Below are 18,947 nucleotides of genomic sequence, written 5' to 3' on the forward strand. Positions count from 1 at the left end.
AGAAATACGGGACACACATAATAACTGCTGAAATATTCGGACTGAAAACGTTTCTCAGGTCAGTCGGAGCGCTCATGGTACACACACAGGGCGTATAGCCGTACAGCTGCAGGCGCCACTGCGGTCTCGCGCATCTCTAACCAAATCTTTCCTTAGCCGCACCGCCAGGAAAAGAGGAGGAGGGAGGTTGGGGTGCCCTCGGGCCATATGGAGATGATTGGCGGGCCGGACCTGGCCCGCGGGCCGCCAATAGGCTCTATGCACGATCGCTTCCGCGTTTTGTCTCAGCCCGCCCAGTTACATCCGGTGCTGCGTCAGAAGCCGGGTTTGCCTTAGGTGGAGATAATGGCAAATTACACTCGCTGTTTACAAAAACTTCCTGCGGTTGACGTGAATGATGTTAACAACACTGTGAGGCAGTTAGCTGTCACACAAGAGTAAGAAAGAGAAGGGCTTTAAATTATATATTTCGACCTACATCGACAACATTGAGGGTGAGTATTCTCTCATATCGTGCGAAATCCGACTAGCGAATCAGTTTCTAAAATCGTTGTCTCCGTTTCTGAGAAAATGAATTTTATTAAAGTTGTGCCGCTATACACTTCGCGCTATGCGGAAGTAAAGACGCTGGCTGAGATCCTACCGGAAATACGTCAGCAGCGTTCGTGCATAGAGCGCATTGAATAGCCCGGCTATAGACCTTATGTAGCCACGCCCCTTTTCAGCGCTGCGCTCGTTGTCTTTTGACCTCCGGTCTGTATTTTCAAAGCGATCTTGCGTAGTTATGAATGAACGGCTCGTTTAAAAAATTTCCAAGGTCCATTTGTTAAGACATAGGCCTATGCTTTATAATGCTTATGATAAACATTACAATGCTCATGATAACTTTCGTTAACTCTACAATAAGTAAATCAACTTCACCAGCTAATTACTCCTGGACAGCGATGCCATAGAAATATACAGAGCGACCGCAAAAACGGAAGTTCAAAGACAATATTCTAAAGATGGCGGCGCCCTCGTTTCTCTGGTGCATAAAGTCTATGGGTGCTTCTCATTTCTTATTTGTGCATCCTCGTTTCCTTTCCTCGCTTCCTTTCCTAGCGTCTCAGCTCCTCCCCCTGTAGGATGCGAGGGAAGGCTGCGAGGAAAGAAAATGAGGATGGAGGAATCGAATGAAAGCTTTTTTATACATTGGAATACTTGATCACTCGAGTGTCACTTCATAGCGTCATCAGAAGCGCTCAAAGGATCTGCCCTTATGTTGTTGAAGTTTGTTTATTTAAGAAATTCAAAATGAATAATAATAAAGCAAGATACCCTGTTGAAATATGTGAGATGTGTGGTTTATAAAAACAGCAAGGGTAAAGTACAAATTCAAATTATTGTCACCGATGTGAAGGGGGAGGAGATTGTATACGTGCGTCACGTTTAGTCTATAAAACACTTCTGCATAGGATACACCTGTGTATCCTCGCTCATGACTCCTCTAAAAGCCTCCTCACTCCTCGACTCCTCGACTCCTCACATTGCAATTAGAGAATTGATATGTCCTTCAAGATGGCTGTGCTTGATTGGTTTCCGGGTCATAGGATGGAGGACAGAGGAGCGAGGAGACGAGGAGGGATATTGAGAAGCACCCTATATGGGGAGAACTGTCACTCTCAGTAAACTTCCGGCTTCTGAACTGGTTGCAGTTCCACTCTGGCTCCATATGAGGGCACTCACAGGACGAGTGCAGAATGAATGAAGGTCTATGGAGCTACACCCCTCAAAATCCACTTTTATCAGGATATAATTTTTTGTCTAGTAATTTGAATGTTGTATTTGAAAGGAGATGCAAAGAAATTACTCATTGCTGGGTGTTAGATTTTTTAGAGTCACTTATTTGCTTTAAAGATTCTTTTAAAATGTCAATGACATCATATACATCGTAGCCTATATGATACTGCTTTACGGCAATCCTTCAGTCTCTTTGGTGCTTTCGCGCCCTGCACTTTGTTTCTTTCGAGGCATCGACAACACAGCTGACACAGGTAAATACACGTACTAGAAGAGTTTTTGTTTTGTTGTTTTAAAAGACCACGCCGAAAATACACACACACATAATCACCGTAATTTCAGGTAGGCTTTGCACAATTAACACAGGAGCACATACGTTACCTTTTTTCGTCCTTGGGAAATGAGAAATAGGACAACCCTTTCTCACTATTAGAACACTTTATCATTGCACACCTGCGAGGCGTTTTTCTCCTTTTTCAATTTTTTATTGATAGCCTATTTAGCACTATTGAGCGGGACATTAGTTGTTGTTTTTTAAGATGGCAATACTATACCATATGTATCCTGTATTTCATAACACAAGAATAACACAACAAGTACTCAAATTCAATTTATTTTCCATGTAAATTTTCTGGTCCCGCTTCGGGTGCCACAATGCGGTCAAGCGGTATCTCTGGTCGTAATCAGTCCTTGACTGACCAATAAGTGTTCTTTAGCAGAATGCTAGCGTGTAATGGGCAACAACAACTCAACCTGTATGAAATCGAAAGGACATAAGTTCATTCAACTTTCGATCTATAACCCATGTTGAACTTGCAAAATCTACAATCAAATCTGAGATTTCTGAATGGCAATCAGGTGAAAGAGACAAATCTAGCCGTCTAGCTCCATAGACTCCCATTCATTTTGCATTCATGGGCGATCGCCCCCCAGTGGAACTCTGGGGGAACTACAACCCAAATTCTGTACAATACGGCTTAATAGGGAGTGATCAGGCTCTCGGTAGACGGGCTCTGGTTGTACCACACAGCATTCTCACCCCTTGTCCAGCACGTCGAAAATGTCCCACATTTTCATTACTCTGTTGGTTTTTAATTATCATATTAAGAAAACGTGCATGCATTCTTTTGTATTTAGTGAAAGCACGAAGAAAGTGCTTAAGAAAGCATTTTATTTGCTCTTTTTGCGGCGTAGTTTTTCATCCATATTTAACACCGCTTCGTCGGAAGGACAAATACTACAGCCGTTTTTAAAATCAGTGATTTAAAACGAAGGAGTAAACACGGTCACTAGAGGGTTGTGACGCTGTTGATCACAATGTGGAGCGGTGATTCGTTCCATGTGTTTCTGTCAGAAAACAAATAGATAATTCGTTAAATTAAATTTTAAATTTAACAGAATTTATCAACTTGTTGCCTGCTGTGGTTGTTTTAATTCACATCTTTTCTAAATCTATATTCTTATAAAACTGGGAATTATCTAAATTCATGTTGGTTTATATTTTATTTGTTCATTATTTATTTTGTTGGATTTTAGTTGGACTTGGTCAGAATTGTTTTAAAAATAGCGATCTGCATGATGCCTGCTGTCTTTGGGCTCAGTGATGTTGAATTTAAATGTCATGTAGCCTAAAATAAAGACATGTTATGTTACATTGTGATGTAATGGTGTTTTCTGGAGGGACTAAAGAACAAATAATTTTTATCAGCTGAAAGGCAGAATACTAATGTTTTTATTAAGTTAGATAAACATTATATAAGAGTTTTAGGTTATGTTTTAGTGTTGTTAACGTCCCACACAAACTTATAATCATCCCACATTGGTTTGTTTGATGGTGGTCACCCTAAAATAAACATACAGTAAAGTAGCTTTTGCAGTGTGTAGATTTTAGCGGCATCTAGCGGTTCGGTTGCGAGTTGCGGGCTCAGCCCACCGCTCACCCCTCCCTTTCGAAGAAGCTACGGTGGCTGAAACGGGACAAACATATCGTCGTCTGAGACAGCAGAGAATAGCCAGAGTAAGCCAAGAGTGTGTAACATTGTAACTGTTTCTGTACCACAGTCCATTATAAACCACATCATGGTTTACAAAGTCATGGTTTACAAGTTTACAAAGTCATAGTCAGGTGAGGATCAAGGGTCTTAATATATAATATAATAATAGTAATCAGCTGATTGTCACACGAACGTAACCAGCACATTTTCCCCACATAGCAAACCCATAATAAAGCGAGGGAGAAGAACCACATGAAACTATCAAAACTACATATTTTTTCTAATAGAGTAGTAAAAGTTTAGCTGGCTAATATGAGCTGTTATGCTGTAGGGCTGTGGCTGAGCTGGTTAAAGCGTAAAGCATTGTTTATACTCGACGAGTATAACTCATCTAGTCTCATTCTAAGGTAATAAAAACATAACGGTTCATTGAGTAAGGTCTTTATACACCACTGAACACATAGTTATGGATCTTATATTGCATTTATGTCAATAGATCCTTTAGAAATATTACACATTGCACCTTTAAGTCGTAATTCCTTTTCTTTATGATATACCTTTCAAAATTATACCTACAAGCAGAGGCGCAACTGCACATTTGCTGAGGGGTATGCAAGATCAGTGTTGGTGCCCTTACAAAATTAATATTAACAAAATTATTTAATTTTAATATGTTTTTTAAATAAAAATGTGTCTAGGCCATTTTTAATGAGCCACCAAAATGTTAGATAGGCCTACCAGTGACATTTCAACATTGTCGATTCCAAATTCAATACCACAGCCAAACTAGCCTATAAAGTTCAGTCAGTAATTTAAAAAAAAAGTACAAAAATAAACAAATTTCAAGAAATAGCATGAATAAATACAATATACAAAATTAAACAAAAATTAAATAAACTGTGCTTTGGTTTTCAAGGAGGCTATAACAGTATTCAATTGAACAATCAAATGTAAAATAACACTGTATAATCTTCACTGTATAAATCAACTATAAATGAATTCTTATTAAAGTTACAAAAGTTATTCGGTCATTAGCAGTGAGTGATTTATGTTTGTCTTTTGTGGTTTGACTAACGTTAATAACAGACAGCAGCAGGATAATTATTCATTTAATTAATTAATTAATTAAATTAAAAAATATATAAATTATATTGTGTGTTCAAGCAGGAAGACGTGAAACAGAACTCAATTCAGTTTTAAAAATGCTGCTTTCTTATTTGAGTGCAAATCCAGAATTTAATTATCTTGTGTGTGTGACTTTTTGTGTGTGCACTTGATTTTTTATATTTGCAAGACTTAAAAAAAAAAAAAAAAAAACTTTAGTGAGGTATTATTTAAAAATGGAAGCCTGTGGAAGCCCATGGAAGCCTGTGCATTAATGCGCTCATCCACATTAACAGTGGATGAGGTGAAAAACACAATAGGCGTCATTGGTGACGGGAGGCGCAGCGTAACGATTTACACACTTTGCCTCTAATGTAAATCAAGAACCCGTTGAAAAATATGGCCATCACGACATATTATATTTTGAGCGACAAGGATTTGGAAATGATCTGATTTTAACATTAATTACTTTGCACGGGCAACAATGTTAAATGTTGATTAACTTCAAGAATTAGTGATAATAATAGGTAGAATGATTTCCACCTCTATCCATTTTGGTCATAGACTTAAAGTCATTTCGGAGGATGACAGGTTGATATTAATATGCTAATAAAAAAAATATTTCATCATTTAATAAATAACGATTTAGTTTTCAAACTAGATTTTCAAATAATGATTTTTGGCAAAATGGCGCCCCCTGTCGTGCGGCGCTAATATGCACTGCATATACTACACCTTAATGGGGTGTTATAACATTTAACAAAACAAGAGACAGGCAAAATAATAGGCCTTTACCCATACCCAAAATTATCCCAAAATATTAAGGTGCTGCCGTCATGTCGTCTTCCGCTTTAAATGTTAAATGTCTCTCTCAACAATGTTGTGTTGGTATGTGTCATACACAATTGTTAGTGTCAGAACAGCCACAGAGCTGTGGACAAATGTGTTCAAACTGAGACACAAATAACTCTGCGTGAGAGCTGAAGAAGTCGTTTCCTCTCTTCCGTCTTTCTCTGGTGCCTCAGTCTGTCGTCTAAACGTCTCGACATGAACATCTTTCAAGAGTCCTGCTCCATTTTAGCAGTTCTCCTGCTTTTCCTTCTCCAGGGTGAGTACATTTATAACATCTCAGTTAATGTCTCAACAGGCTGTAAGACACTTCCTTATCTGTATTTTTATAGTAAAATCAGATCCAAAGCACGCACATCCACAAAAAAGAAACATGTAGCTCAAATTGGGTGCTTAACAAGGAAATTAATAAAAAAGGAAAAAAAGTCAGCTTCAAAAATGCGAAAATTTTATAGTAGACTCACACACATGTGGTAACGTTTCGAGCACGTAGGCTCTTCGTCAGTCAAATATATAGCCTATAGGCTAGGCTATATATGAAATTAACATGCATCTAAAAAACTGCTTATGGTTCCATATCTTGGTTTCCTATACATGTAAGAGAGAGAGAGAATTACTCCAGTTTTGGTTTCTTTACACTGGCTGCCGGTGTTACAGATCAATGGGGATGTTATCTGGGGACGCGCGCGTGCACGCAGATAGTTTACCTGGATTTCCAGCAGATGTTAGACGGCGACAGATTCATGCCCTATTTCACGGATCACCGATTAAAAAGAAATATTTCACCAGAATACACTGGTATGCGAATAAAGCGCTCTGTTTTTTGCAGTGTAGGCCAATGCTATATTCCTGTAGCGTGGGAAAACCCAGACGAACTTCCGGCAAATTTAGTTTGGCCAAAGCCCGTCTACGGAAAGCCTGGCCACTCCTGTACCGAATTTGGGTTGTAGTACCACCAGAGTTTCACTGGGGGGCGATCGCCCTGAGTGCAAAATGAATGGGAGTCTATGGAGCTAGACGACTAAATCTGTCTCTTTCACCGGATTGACCCTTCGATAAGCCCCGCCCTCCTTAGTTACTGTTGCTACGCCTGTCAAGCTTTTGTGTCTAGCACGTCTATTACAGTGTGTATGCACCGGTGTCAGACATTCCCAATGAGATAATTAGTAATTTTTGGCTAACATGTGAAATATCTGAGAGAGCAAGACAAAAGGGACTGCAGTGTGCATTCGAGGGATATATCCACGACATAATATGCAACCGATTAGAGAATAATTTAATAAAGATTGAAGCTAAAGCCTATATTCCCAGCGCAAGCAGCAGCGCCTCATACGCTGACCATTCAAATGGAAAACACACAAATCGAGGAACAGCTGTGTTCGTGCACAGCAGGGTAAGTGGAATGTGAAACTAATCTAATAATTATAAATCAAACAGTTTATCCATAAATCTTGTGGAATAACACTAACACCGGGAGAGCCGTGATCGGATTGGGTTAAAGTTACTCAGTCAGGGGTAGTAGGCCGTCGATTAACAAAATGCTGAAATATATTTTAAAGTATGTCAGTGAGCCTCCGTCTTGTCTTTAAATGTCAAAATTCATATATATAAAACACATAGACATATATGAAACATATATTTCAAAATAAAGCAAAAATGGCCGTTTTCATGTAAGTGCCATATTTTTCCCGTATATGCACATAAATGTTACATACATGTAAGACGCATATATGTATATACCTATGCATATATTTACTTATTTCAATGCATCAGTATCACATGCATCTATATGTTTACATACAATACATTTATTAAATATAGGAAACAAATAACTATGTCACATACAATATTTATACTTAATGTTGACCATAATTCCGAGAAACCAATACTAAACTGTAATATATGCAGATATATGGTATCATATATGGATAACTTCAAATATTTTCTTCACGTTTGGACACATAAATGTTCATATATGTTGCAGACATATATTGTGTTGTCAGATAAGTCAAAGATATGTATAGATATATGTCATGCTATTTAAAATATAAGTACATGTATGGCCATATATTACATTTATGTATGGGGATTTCTTACAGGATAATAATAATAATAATATGTTTATTTTCTATAGCGCCTTTCAAGAACCCAAGGTCGCTTCACAATGTAATACAAAAAACAAATAGCAAACAGACAACAAGCGAACAAATACAAAGGCCATCTGCTTACGAGAGACAAAACAGATGGAAACAAGCATACACTGGCTTGCATGAAAAGAAGGAGATATTGCATTATTTATCAAAATATGCTATTATGATAAAGGATGTAGCAGATAGAGTTGGAAAAGTGCAGAACATAGAAAACAGTGATAAGGAAGATGATTTATTGGGCAAGCTTGAAGAAATGAGTTTTCAGATGTTTTTTGAAGGACAGGATATTGTCGTTCGCACGAAGATTCGGGGGCAGCTTATTCCATAGCGTAGGGCCAGCAACATTAAAAGCCCTTCCGCCCACCGTGGAGAGTCTGACCCGGGGTACCACGAGAAGGTTTGCCGTGCTAGATCTGAGGGCCCGAGTTGGAACATATGGCTGTACCAAGTCAACAAGGTATTTGGGTGCCGGGCCATGTAGGGCTTTAAATATTAGGATTAACAGTTTAAATTGGATGCGGTGCATGACAGGAAGCCAGTGCAGTTGGTGAAGGATAGGAGTGATGTGAGCAGATTTTTTATTATGCGTGCAGCAGAGTTTTGAACCATTTGGAGGCGGTGTATTGCTTTGGTGGGTAGTCCGCTATATAATGAATTACAGAAGTCCAATCTGGAAGTGATAAAAGCATGAATAACAGTTTCCGCATCTGTAAAGGTAAGAGAGGGGCGAATACGAGCAATATTCCGCAGGTGGAAGAAGGATGATTTGACAGTCTGACTAATGTGTGAGTTGCTGTTGCCCATTACACGCTAGCATTCTGCTATTGAACGCTGATTGGTCAGTGAAGGACTGATTACGTCCAGAGATACCGCTTGATGGCATCGTGGCACCCGAAGCGGGACCAGAATGTGTGTGTGTATTTTCGGCGTGGTCTTTTAAAACAACAATACAAACACTCTTCTAGCACGTGTATTTACCTGTGTCAGCTGTGTTGTCGATGCCTCGAGAGAAAAGAAAGTGCAGAGCGTGAAAGCACCAAAGAGACTGAAGGTTTGCCGTAAAGCAGTATCTCTGGTGGAACGATGTGACGTCATTGACATTTTAAAAGATTTTTTAAAGCAAATGAGTGACTCTAAAAAATCTAACACCCAGCAATGAGTAATTTCTTTGCATCTCCTTTCAAATACAACATTCAAATTACTAGACAAAAAATTATATACTGAGAAAAGGGGATTTTGAGGGGTGTAGCTCCATAGACCTTCATTCATTCTGCACTCGTCCTTTGAGCGCCCTCATATGGAGCCAGAGTGGAACTGCAACCAGTTCATAAGCCGGAAGTTTACTGGGAGTGACCAACACAGTCTCACTCCCTACTCGTCAAATATCTGACGCATGGCCAAGGGACCCTGGCGTCACTTTTTTGACGCACTGGGTATACCTTCGGCTTCATTTTTCAACGTGCGGGGCAGTCCCATAGACTTCTATAGAACTCAACCGCGTTGAAATTTGACGTCTTGGGTCGATCACCACACCGCAACCCGTTGTCTGCCTTGTGGGTCGAGACAACAATAAATAAAAATAAAAAGGAATAGGCTACCAAAATGATCTATGCCAGGGCGATTAAAATGGCGGCACCCAGATAATTTTTATCTGGCCCTCCAACTGGTGTTTGATGTTTAAAAACCCTCGCAATCTGATATCAAAGTGCCCTCAAAAGTTTAGCGCGTTCATCAGCGATGAGTTTAACAACGCACATGGTGTGCAACCACATTCAGCGGTGAGTTTAACAACACTGAACTGCAGGTAAAACGGCATTCAGAGGTGAGTTTGACCAAAGCAACGCTCAACTGCAGGTAAAACGTAATTAAAAGGTGAGTTTAACAACGCTCCAATGCGCGTGCAAGTATGCAGTTTAAGCGTTTTCTTCTCATAGGTAAGATCTAGAGCATGCTGGATAACGTATTTTTATCGGAGGTTTGTTGATTTTAATATGCTACGATTGTGTTCATTTAAGCATTTTTTAAAAATTATTATTTTTATTAAATCCTCTAAATTAATAACGCTGACGTCACCGTATGGGCGATCCCAAGGTCCATTGCGATTTTCCAATCGGTAAGTAGAAGGGTTAATTAATAGAGATGGATACTCTTCTTACATTTACACATCAAAAACTGTTGGATCAGGACAATAAATTGTGTTTAGAAACTTTAGATTTGTAAGGTGGTCCTTTTATGACGAGAAATGATAGAAGACATAAAAAATATAGCTTTCTGCACCAAATGTGCAGGCTAGCAAAGTTAGCTAATTGAATTCAAGTTCATTTTTGTCGCATATTATCATGTAAGGTAAAATCATAGGGGAATGTAAGATTATCATACTGAGACATACCGTGTTAGCTGTAATGTATGTCTGCGTTGGGATTCTTCTTGTTGTTGTGTGTCGTTGCTCTTTGCCCAGTGTTTTGTGCCCATTTATACACATGCTAGTCAGTGTAAATTAAATTAAATCAGTTAAATTAAATTAAAGAAATTAAATCAGTGTTAATTAGAAGCTAGTGTTCTAAACTACTATGACTGCTGAGGGAACTATTTGATAAAAAGGATCACAGGGAAAAAGTTAAAGAAATGTGTTTCCTTGTTAATACAAAAGTATAATTAATAACATAAACAGATTAAAAAATGGCACTGATTATCAGCCAAACTGGCATTTTGAATGGTTGGTATCAATATCAGACATGAGTGTCAAGATCAGTCCATACCTAGTGAGTTATTGTATTGTGAGTTTGCAGGCAACACCCAGCCCTACAGTATTCTGGCCTAATATTATAAGCACCCACAGACCTCCCCACCACAGCCCAAAGCATGGGCAAACTAGACCAACATTTTCTCAAGTTCTTAAACCTTTCAGTTATTTAGTATTTATGTAGTTGTATGTAGCATGATCTTCAAATCTGAATTTATTATCTTTCCCCTCTCTCAACAGGTTCCCTAGTCTCTTCATCATTTACTTCAAAACCTCAGCTTCGTTACAAAGCAAAAACAAAGGCACTTTTAAGAGCCACTTTTGTCTAGTTAATTGTTGTTAATCTGTCTGGTTCTCTGTTGTTTTTGCTCTTCCCCCCTATCCCTTTAGTGTTGTCTTGTTTGTCCTTGTTCATCATGAGTGACAATTCCAATTTCAAACAGGTCCTTAATGAGCTTGATGAGCTTGTTGAACATTCTAAATTAAATTATGAACTCCAGATCTTGGAAGATTTCATCAATAAGATGCCGGGAGAACAGGAGGCAGCACCATCCACCATCCATCAACCAGGCCAGGAGGCAGCACCATCCACTAGCCATCAACCTGTCAGGTGGCTGAAGAGAGACAGTGATGGAAATGTTGTCTATGACAGACCGAGATCATCCCGAAACCAAACGGGTCAGTTTTCTTTTTTCAGTCATATTACTTAAAGGAGTACTCCTGTGATTTTTCACATATATGTAAAACGGAGATATAGATTGTTTTACCACTTGGGATTGAATACATGAATCAGTCATGTGTCTGGTATGAGATATGAGGTTTTTATTACATACTCATGATCATCCAAAGTGGTATAGACAACGAAATTGGGCCAATAAAAGTATGTATCATTGTGTGGAATAAAATTAGCTTGTCAAAATCTATGGAATTGTAATGCTGTAAAGGTTGATTTGGGTTTTATTTTCTGCTACAGCTAGTCACAGCTACAGTCGTAAGACTGGTTCTCATACTAGGATGTTGGACAACAGCTTTGAGATAACCAACTACTGTCCTCCTGATACTGTTGGTATGTTCTTTATTTTGTGTCTATTAGTTCATTATGTTTATAGATTCTAATAATTAGAATGTAAATTACATGTTTTTGCGACAGAATAACCGACAACATGTTGCACACTTAGATAGTGTAGAAAATTGTTTTTAAATATGATGTACTATTTTAACAGAGACTTTCCTTGAAGAGCTAAACCACTCACAGGGTGATGACTTGGATGATCAGGAAACGGCACCAGCACCACCACAAGCTTCCTCAGACTGGTCTACTCGAAAAAGTCTACTCTCAGAGAGGTGGGAGAAAGAGAGACCCTGTCTGGTGAATACCATGGTGGCACAACAAAATGTGAACACTCAGATCTGCCAACAATGTGGCAGCAGTCCAGCTGCTGTCCGTTGTCGTGACTGCCGACCACAACCATTCTTCTGTGCTGATTGTGATGTCAGTATACACCGAAACCATGTCTTCCACAACAGGGATGCAACAATAGCTGGATTCTTTCAGCCATTGCCTCCAACAACCTGTGTCGTGGAGAGGGCTCTTTCCCAGTGTGGTAAGCTGTATTTCTTTGAGTGTCTTATTTAGGGCTGCACAATTATTGCAATCATAATTGCAATATGATCCAACACAACTGCCTAATGGTAAAATCTTCAAATATCATTTGTGACATTTGACTTTTATATTCACGTCATCCTCCTTGACTGTGCAACTTCTGGTTGGTGGGTGTGTGAAGGGTACAAAAACTCTGATTGGTGAACTTCAATCGGTCAGTGGGTGATAGTCTTGTACACTGGCTGTGCTTACCTATCAGGGGTGGCACAAATTAAAGAGACATTTGGAATATTGAACTGAATCAAATCATACACATTCAAAAATCGTATTGGAAATGGTAATCGCTTTATCTGTCAGAAAAAGTGCAATTATATATTGTGCAGCCCTAGTCCCATTCTCAGTTTATTTAAATAACTTTACAGTATAATAGGCTTCACGAGAATTTTTTGAGTACTTTCTCTGAAACACACTTAATGACCTTTTATCTTTAAAGCTTTTCAAATCATTAATGAAAAAAGAAAAAGAAAATGATTGCAGAATACTTCCTAGCTAGTACATAGGATGATGCATGTCTTTAATCCCTGCATATGATGTGTCTTTCAGTGTGTATTGTGCCATTGGAGATGCCCAAAAAAATATGTAGTTGTTCTCCGGGATCGTTGAGTGTCAACACAGGAAAAGTTGTTTCTGTGGTTACAATGAATGGTAAGAATAAAATGAACTTAAGGGAACATTCCAGATCAAGTGGCTTTAGCGTCCATATCACATTCTGGGCAAAGTGCCCATAGGGACCTGGGTTGGACTTTAACCTGATTACACCCCATAGGGCTCTCCCACTCGCTTCCTGACACTTTTCATTGTCCTATTTGAATAAAAAAAAAACAAGGCTGTGCTATTGGCTTTGTAAATGTGTCCTGATCTATTTCTATTCAAACGTTCCCTATAGTGGTCTGCGCTGGGCAGGATTTTCAGTCCTGCGCCCCCCCCCCCCCCCCCCCGTTCCCGCAATATTCTGTCCCGTTCCGCAATAATGTGTTTTAGTCCCGCTCCCGCCCGCATCTATAACCTTATGTGCATCTCCCGCCTGTGAAAGACCCAGGATAGGCAGGAGGGATGTTCAGTTTTGCGTTCTGTCTCACAAAAGAGGCACTTGACAAATGAGAAAGACTGCCAGATGTCTGATTTTAAGTTTTATTAGTTCTGAATGTACTACATAGGTGATAGTAATGTAGGCTACTTTTCCTGATTTTTCCAGGACGATATGATCTCAGTATGCCTGAGATGAAATGTGAGGCATGCAAAGCCACATGGAGCGCTGGAGTGGATGACTTAGTCCGTAATGACTACTGGCCTGCTACCCTTCACTTTTCCACTGTGTACGCTACAGATGTTTTTTGTTCTTATGAAGAATTGAAGATGGCAGCACCAGGACTGTCCTGCCAAGCATTCTTAAGAATGCTTGATCAACGAACTGTCCGCTTTGGCCGTGTGAGTATGAGTGGTGGGAATCACTAACAACTAGTACTAGTATTGATGTGTATCGCAGAATGACTATGGTGACATTATCAACACATTGATTATTATAATTGGAGCATGTTGATGAAATCAAAACAGTGATTCAGCTATACTCGATACATTGATAGAACATCATCTAAGATTCAAAGTCTTTGTGTAAAAACTACCACTCAGTAAAAAATCTAAATTCGTACACTAAATGTACAAAAGTATTGGAGCAATTTATCAACTCAATCACTCAAAACATTAGACCTGTGTATAAGATCAAGTAGTGATGTCACATCCTAGTCATGCAGTTTGCATTCAGAAAAAAACAAATAGGTCCATAAAGACATTGGTTAAGTTTGCTGTGGGAGTCTTTTTTTTGGGGGACTTTGGTCGTGATGTTTTTTGTCCATGACATACAAAGAGCCAAAAGATTTCCAATGATGCACTTGGCTGAGCGGCTGCCTGTGGAGGCTCGATGCAGGAGGATTTGGTGTCACCTTTGACCTTATTCACTTTAGTTAACTTAACTGTGAATTATGTTGACATGTTTTACTATTCTGAAACAGACTGGGAAGATCACAGCAGACAGCTTCAGAAAAAGCTTTTTGGAGTGGGAGGCTGTTAGATTTGAAGTGGATAAGATCTGCAGGGAGGAGCATTTTATCTGTCCTGCATGCACCCCAGACATGCTTGCTGTTTCTGTGGACGGAAATCGCAAGCACTACCGCTTTAAGAACGCAGCAAGGTACTTACAAAATGTGTGTAATTTGCAGTGTTGTTAAAGTAACCTTTGCTGTGTCATATTGAAGGTCAATGTGTACCTTTCTTTCATTTAGATCTGAAGAACAAGCCTTATTTGATGGCATCTTCATTGCAAAAGATGAAGTAGAACGATTTGTGGATTACATTCATTCCAACACCAACCATGTAAACTTGTTGTATAATATTTCTAAAAACACCACCAATAACATTTTACAGTTGACATTGTTTGGGTGAGTCCTGACTATTTATATCAACCTTTTTCCATGTTGTAGGTCTCTGGAAGAGGTGTCTGTGGAGGGGAGTGGTCAGCTGCCAGGGAAACTTCTCAGAGATCCTCTAGTAAAATTGATGAGGAGGGACTTGAGCTTGCGGTCTGTCGACATGGAGTTTTTCTCGGCGCTCTCAACATGTTCAGGGGAGAAATATATGCTTATCCCCTCTACCTGCAGAACAAGCTGGCAAATAAGTCAATAAGCTTTTTTGCCATGGATGTAACCTGCAAGTACTGGCCCTACCTCAACAAAGTGACAAAAAGCTGCCCGGAGCTCCAGCACCTTCTGGGCATGAAACCATTCCTCTCAGTGTTTCATGCCAAAGCCCATGATTTTAAATGCGAGGTAAGAAAACATTACCAGGTTATTAACTGTCCCTAAACACCTGCAAAGGTATGTTGGCAGCTTTTAAGTATTTTCTTCAATAGGTTAAATGGAGTGGAGCTTACCAGCAAGGGGCCGGATTGACACTTGGGGAGGAGGTTGAGCAGTGTAACGCCTTCCTCTCTAGGATTGCTGTGACCACGAAGCACATGTCCAAAGCAGGTAAGGTAACCACACACTGCACTACTTAGATTGAAAGTGTTACAAGAAAATTGTAGCCAGTGAGGGACATGTGGTACAACACAGATTCGTGTATTTTTTTTCTTTTTTGCAGGACGTACAGACATGCTCACACTGATGGCCATGCGCTGGAATCAGCAAAAGTTTAATAACTTGGCTGCTTCACTTGCCTGCCGATATCAGAAGGTAGAGATGAGTATTGTTATTTTCTTATATTGTAAATACCTTCTATTGTATATTTTTGTAGGTATAACATTTTTCTTTTGTTTCCTTTTTTTGTTATTTGAAGGCCACAAAACGCCTGGAAAGCCAACTTCAGGACCTGGAAAGCATGAAAATCCAGCTGGCAGTGACACAGGTTGAAGTTGAGGGCTGGGTCACTGATATTAAGGAGTGGGCAGAAGGTGATAGTTATACTATTATTTCAATGTCTCAGTTCTGCAGAATAATGGGAGACATGCTTCTGCAAGTAATTACTGTTTTAAAATGAAATCATACATACACTGTTTTCTTGGTCATGTACTTGTGCAATTAAAATGCCAAATTTTAGTATGTAGTGCATGCACACTGGAAATCATGTCAAAACAAAGTGCCCTGAAAGTACCTGAATGGTGCACAGTCCAAAAGTTGGAACATTGGACATTTCGGTCACACTTTATTTTAAGGTGTCCTTGTCTTGTCACAGTGTAATTATACATTTAAGTACAGAGTAATATTAATTAACTACATGTACTTACTATAGGGTTAGGGTAGGATTAGGATTTGGTTGAGGGTTAGTTACATGTAATTATGCATAATTTATTGTTATTACTATTTTAAGTTCATGTAACATATGTAACAAGGACACCGTAAAATAAAGTGTTTCCGACATTTCTTGCAGTTAGCGGATCCCATCTTGGCTACTTTGTCATTTTCTTTGGTACCCTGTTACATACTTCCTATACACGCTAATAAATATGAAATGATTATTGAGACTCACCTGTCCTTCCTCCAGGAGCTTTTTTTTTATAAAGAAAAAAAAAGAAGCAAAGAGGGATAATCCTTATGACTTCCCTGTGGCGTTCTGTGTTACACTGAGACTTAGCTCGTTTCAGTTACTGCCATGAAAATGTAAGTGAAATGTTTACACTTCTTTTCTTCTCAGCAACAACATCCCAAAAGAATGCCGATCTTGACGCGGTGACCAGTAGAATGGAGGTGCTGGTGGCCAGCATTAAAAGAAGGTCCCAGCGCCTTTACAAAGACACTGATGGCAGCAAAGGTCGGGCCCGGATTCGGCGCAAAATCAGAGAGGAGAAGGCCATTCTTAGCTCTGTCGTTGAAAAATACAACAGTATGGTTCCAGATACAGAAAGAATCGTCTTTGACATCATTCTCTCTGACGAGACAGTTTGGCCATGGCAACTTTCACATGGTGGTATGTACACAAATCTGTTGACAATTTTGTTTGATTCACATAGTGGCACAAAACCAATTATGCCTTATCCCAGATTATCTCAAATATTATTTGAAAAATAATCATACTTACAATTTACTTATTTTCCACAACTGTATCCCAGACGCTGTAGATTTGAAAACCAAGAGGAAGGCGTTTGATGTTGTGATGGCAATAAGGAGACTTGAGGAGGAGAAGAAGATTGTTCTTTCTGAGATGGCAAAGCATTGGAAATCTCTCTCCACTCGTGCAGACACACTCAAGGAGATGTCATCCCAGCTTTCCAGTGAGGCATTGCAAAGTACGTATTTAAGTAATGTGTTGTAATACTATACTCTACATTGTAATTTTTTTTCTGATCATTTTTTGTTTTACTCCCATAAGGTGAGCTGTGGGCTCTAAATGAAGAAGGGATCAAGGGTTTCCTCAGCTTAACTTTGAGAAAGAAGCAAGAAGTCACCAGAATGATGAAGCATGCAAGAGACTGTTATGCTCAAGTTTTGACTGGAACAAGTATGGACTTCCAGAATGATTGGGATGGATACGACAGTGATTCTGAACTGTCAGATTGAGGATTGTCAGTTTGAGGAGCTCTCGAAGTGATAAATGACCATTAACTCACTTTTGGTTTGATTTCTTATATTTGTCAGTGTTTCCTTTGTTTGTTTGTTTTTAGTAGTGGGGGCAGGTCCTAAAAAATCACCAGTTAAAGCTGCCGTCGGCAAAAATTTTTTGATCATATTCAGTGAAATCGACACTATAATCCGACAGAACAACATTAATAAAGTGGTTTTAGAAAAAAACCCGAGCTTCTAAGTCCACCTACCCTTCTGGAGCGTGTTATTTGTTTTGCAAAAATCCACTGCTCCCGGATCATCGGGTCCAATCAGCGCAGGGGGGTGTGAGATCTGACTGTCAATCACAGGTCATGCACACGCCACCCCTCGCGCATGTTACAATCACATGCACACGCCTGAAGTTCGCCAGGGGTCCGTCAGATAGACATTCATGTTAATCCCTCGTCGTCGGATTAAGACGAAAGGAAACCATCAACGGTGATGCCGTCACTTAATGTGACACTGATGCCGTCACTTTATGCGACTGTTGGTCTCGTAATTTTTAATTGTCACGTAATTTAATCTATTGATTCGTGACATGGATTTATTACAAAGCGAAAGTGACATCTCTTCACCTAAAACAAGTTTTGTGTATATATCTAATTGATCTTTCTACCTCTCTGTTACAGCTTGAGAAGTTGTATGCCCTTGGCATGAAGCCTCTGCTGCTGATTGCACATCCTCCTAAGGTGGTGACAGGGAAGTGCCAAATTAAACTAATGCTGCCAATGCATGCCAACCTTAGCACATCAGCGAAGACATGCCTTGACAATGTGGATGCCATCTACAAATTGATGGTTGAAGGTGAGGTTGCATTTATTTAACCTTGAAATGCATACACATGCATATATTCACTATCCGTTGTACAATTGTTGGTGTTGTCACATTTTCCAAACAGCAAAGACTAGAAATTCTGATCTGGCTGTAGCCTAGCTGCAACCTAGAGTCATTTTAAAGAGCTGGTATTGTGGAAAACAAGAACAAAAATTGCTTTGGGATGATGGCAGGGGTCACCTGTGCTTTAAAATACATCACTTCTATCTGCTTGGTAGTTTTAAGTTATTGGAAATTTTGAAATCCGCAGCTAAAGTGGGAGCGCCATTGAGGCTGAACTTTTTAATGAGTCACACTCACTGTCAAATCAAATATGCTGAAAGCTTTGGCACAAGACCACCAGCAGACTTATTTAGTCACAGTTTGCATTTCAGCCAGATGACCAGCCTGGAAGTGTGCTAAAGCTAAATTAGTGACCTCCAGCTAAATCCAATCAATAAAAATGTCAGTACTTTGATTATTTAAATTCACACAGCTGTATGTCGATAAGCTTTTGCAGGGTTTTTCCTGCATAGAGGCTGCATAGTTTTGACTGGGCCTAAACACTCAGCTGGGAAGCTAGCGCAAATGGGAAACAGGACTTCCTGTGGTTTCTCATAAAATAAAAGACGGGACTCTGACTCTATAGTAAAGCAGAAACCAGGTTACATTGCTGTCTCCATCTCTCTCCTCTGTGTTCTGTCTCTGTCTGAGCTGCACACACACTTATAGCAGACCTATATTAAAGGCTGATGGTGG

At 39.5% G+C, this 18,947-nt stretch overlaps 2 protein-coding genes across 3 annotated transcripts in view; both read left to right on the forward strand.

Moving 5' to 3' along the window:
- Positions 1-5,807: 5,807 nt before the first annotated feature.
- LOC143736472 (CD48 antigen-like) overlaps positions 5,808-18,947 on the forward strand; it is a 41,221-nt gene continuing 28,081 nt past the window's right edge. The window contains exon 1 of the mRNA XM_077227175.1: positions 5,808-5,985. Within this exon, the coding sequence (XP_077083290.1) occupies positions 5,925-5,985 (61 nt within the window). The 5' untranslated portion in view covers positions 5,808-5,924. The remainder of the gene's footprint in view (positions 5,986-18,947) is intronic.
- LOC143736459 (uncharacterized) lies at positions 6,001-17,380 on the forward strand. Of its 2 annotated transcripts, XM_077227155.1 has the most exons (15): positions 6,001-9,698; positions 10,860-11,297; positions 11,593-11,685; positions 11,843-12,223; positions 12,826-12,927; positions 13,478-13,710; positions 14,292-14,470; positions 14,562-14,652; positions 14,760-15,104; positions 15,188-15,305; positions 15,418-15,509; positions 15,613-15,727; positions 16,468-16,740; positions 16,883-17,059; positions 17,143-17,380. In XM_077227155.1, the coding sequence occupies exons 2-15, from the start codon at positions 11,036-11,038 to the stop codon at positions 17,328-17,330; spliced, it is 2,649 nt and encodes an 882-aa protein (XP_077083270.1). In that variant the 5' UTR covers positions 6,001-9,698; positions 10,860-11,035; the 3' UTR covers positions 17,331-17,380. The 2 variants fall into 2 exon arrangements, with proteins under 2 accessions (XP_077083270.1, XP_077083269.1); XM_077227154.1 differs by having other exon boundaries at positions 6,001-11,297.

The sequence above is a fragment of the Siphateles boraxobius genome, unplaced genomic scaffold (genome assembly GCF_051911475.1).
Source record: "Siphateles boraxobius isolate OS27281-9 unplaced genomic scaffold, OSU_SipBor_1 130, whole genome shotgun sequence".
Lineage (NCBI taxonomy): Eukaryota > Metazoa > Chordata > Actinopteri > Cypriniformes > Leuciscidae > Siphateles > Siphateles boraxobius.

Excerpts from the sequence above, each read along its gene's own strand:
- LOC143736459 (XM_077227154.1), top strand. The coding sequence starts at position 11,036 with ATGAGTGACAATTCCAATTTCAAACAGGTCCTTAATGAGCTTGATGAG. Across the intron at positions 15,306-15,417 it reads GAAGCACATGTCCAAAGCAG|GACGTACAGACATGCTCACA; the intron begins GTAAGGTAACCA and ends TCTTTTTTGCAG. Across the intron at positions 15,728-16,467 it reads TATTAAGGAGTGGGCAGAAG|CAACAACATCCCAAAAGAAT; the intron begins GTGATAGTTATA and ends TTTTCTTCTCAG.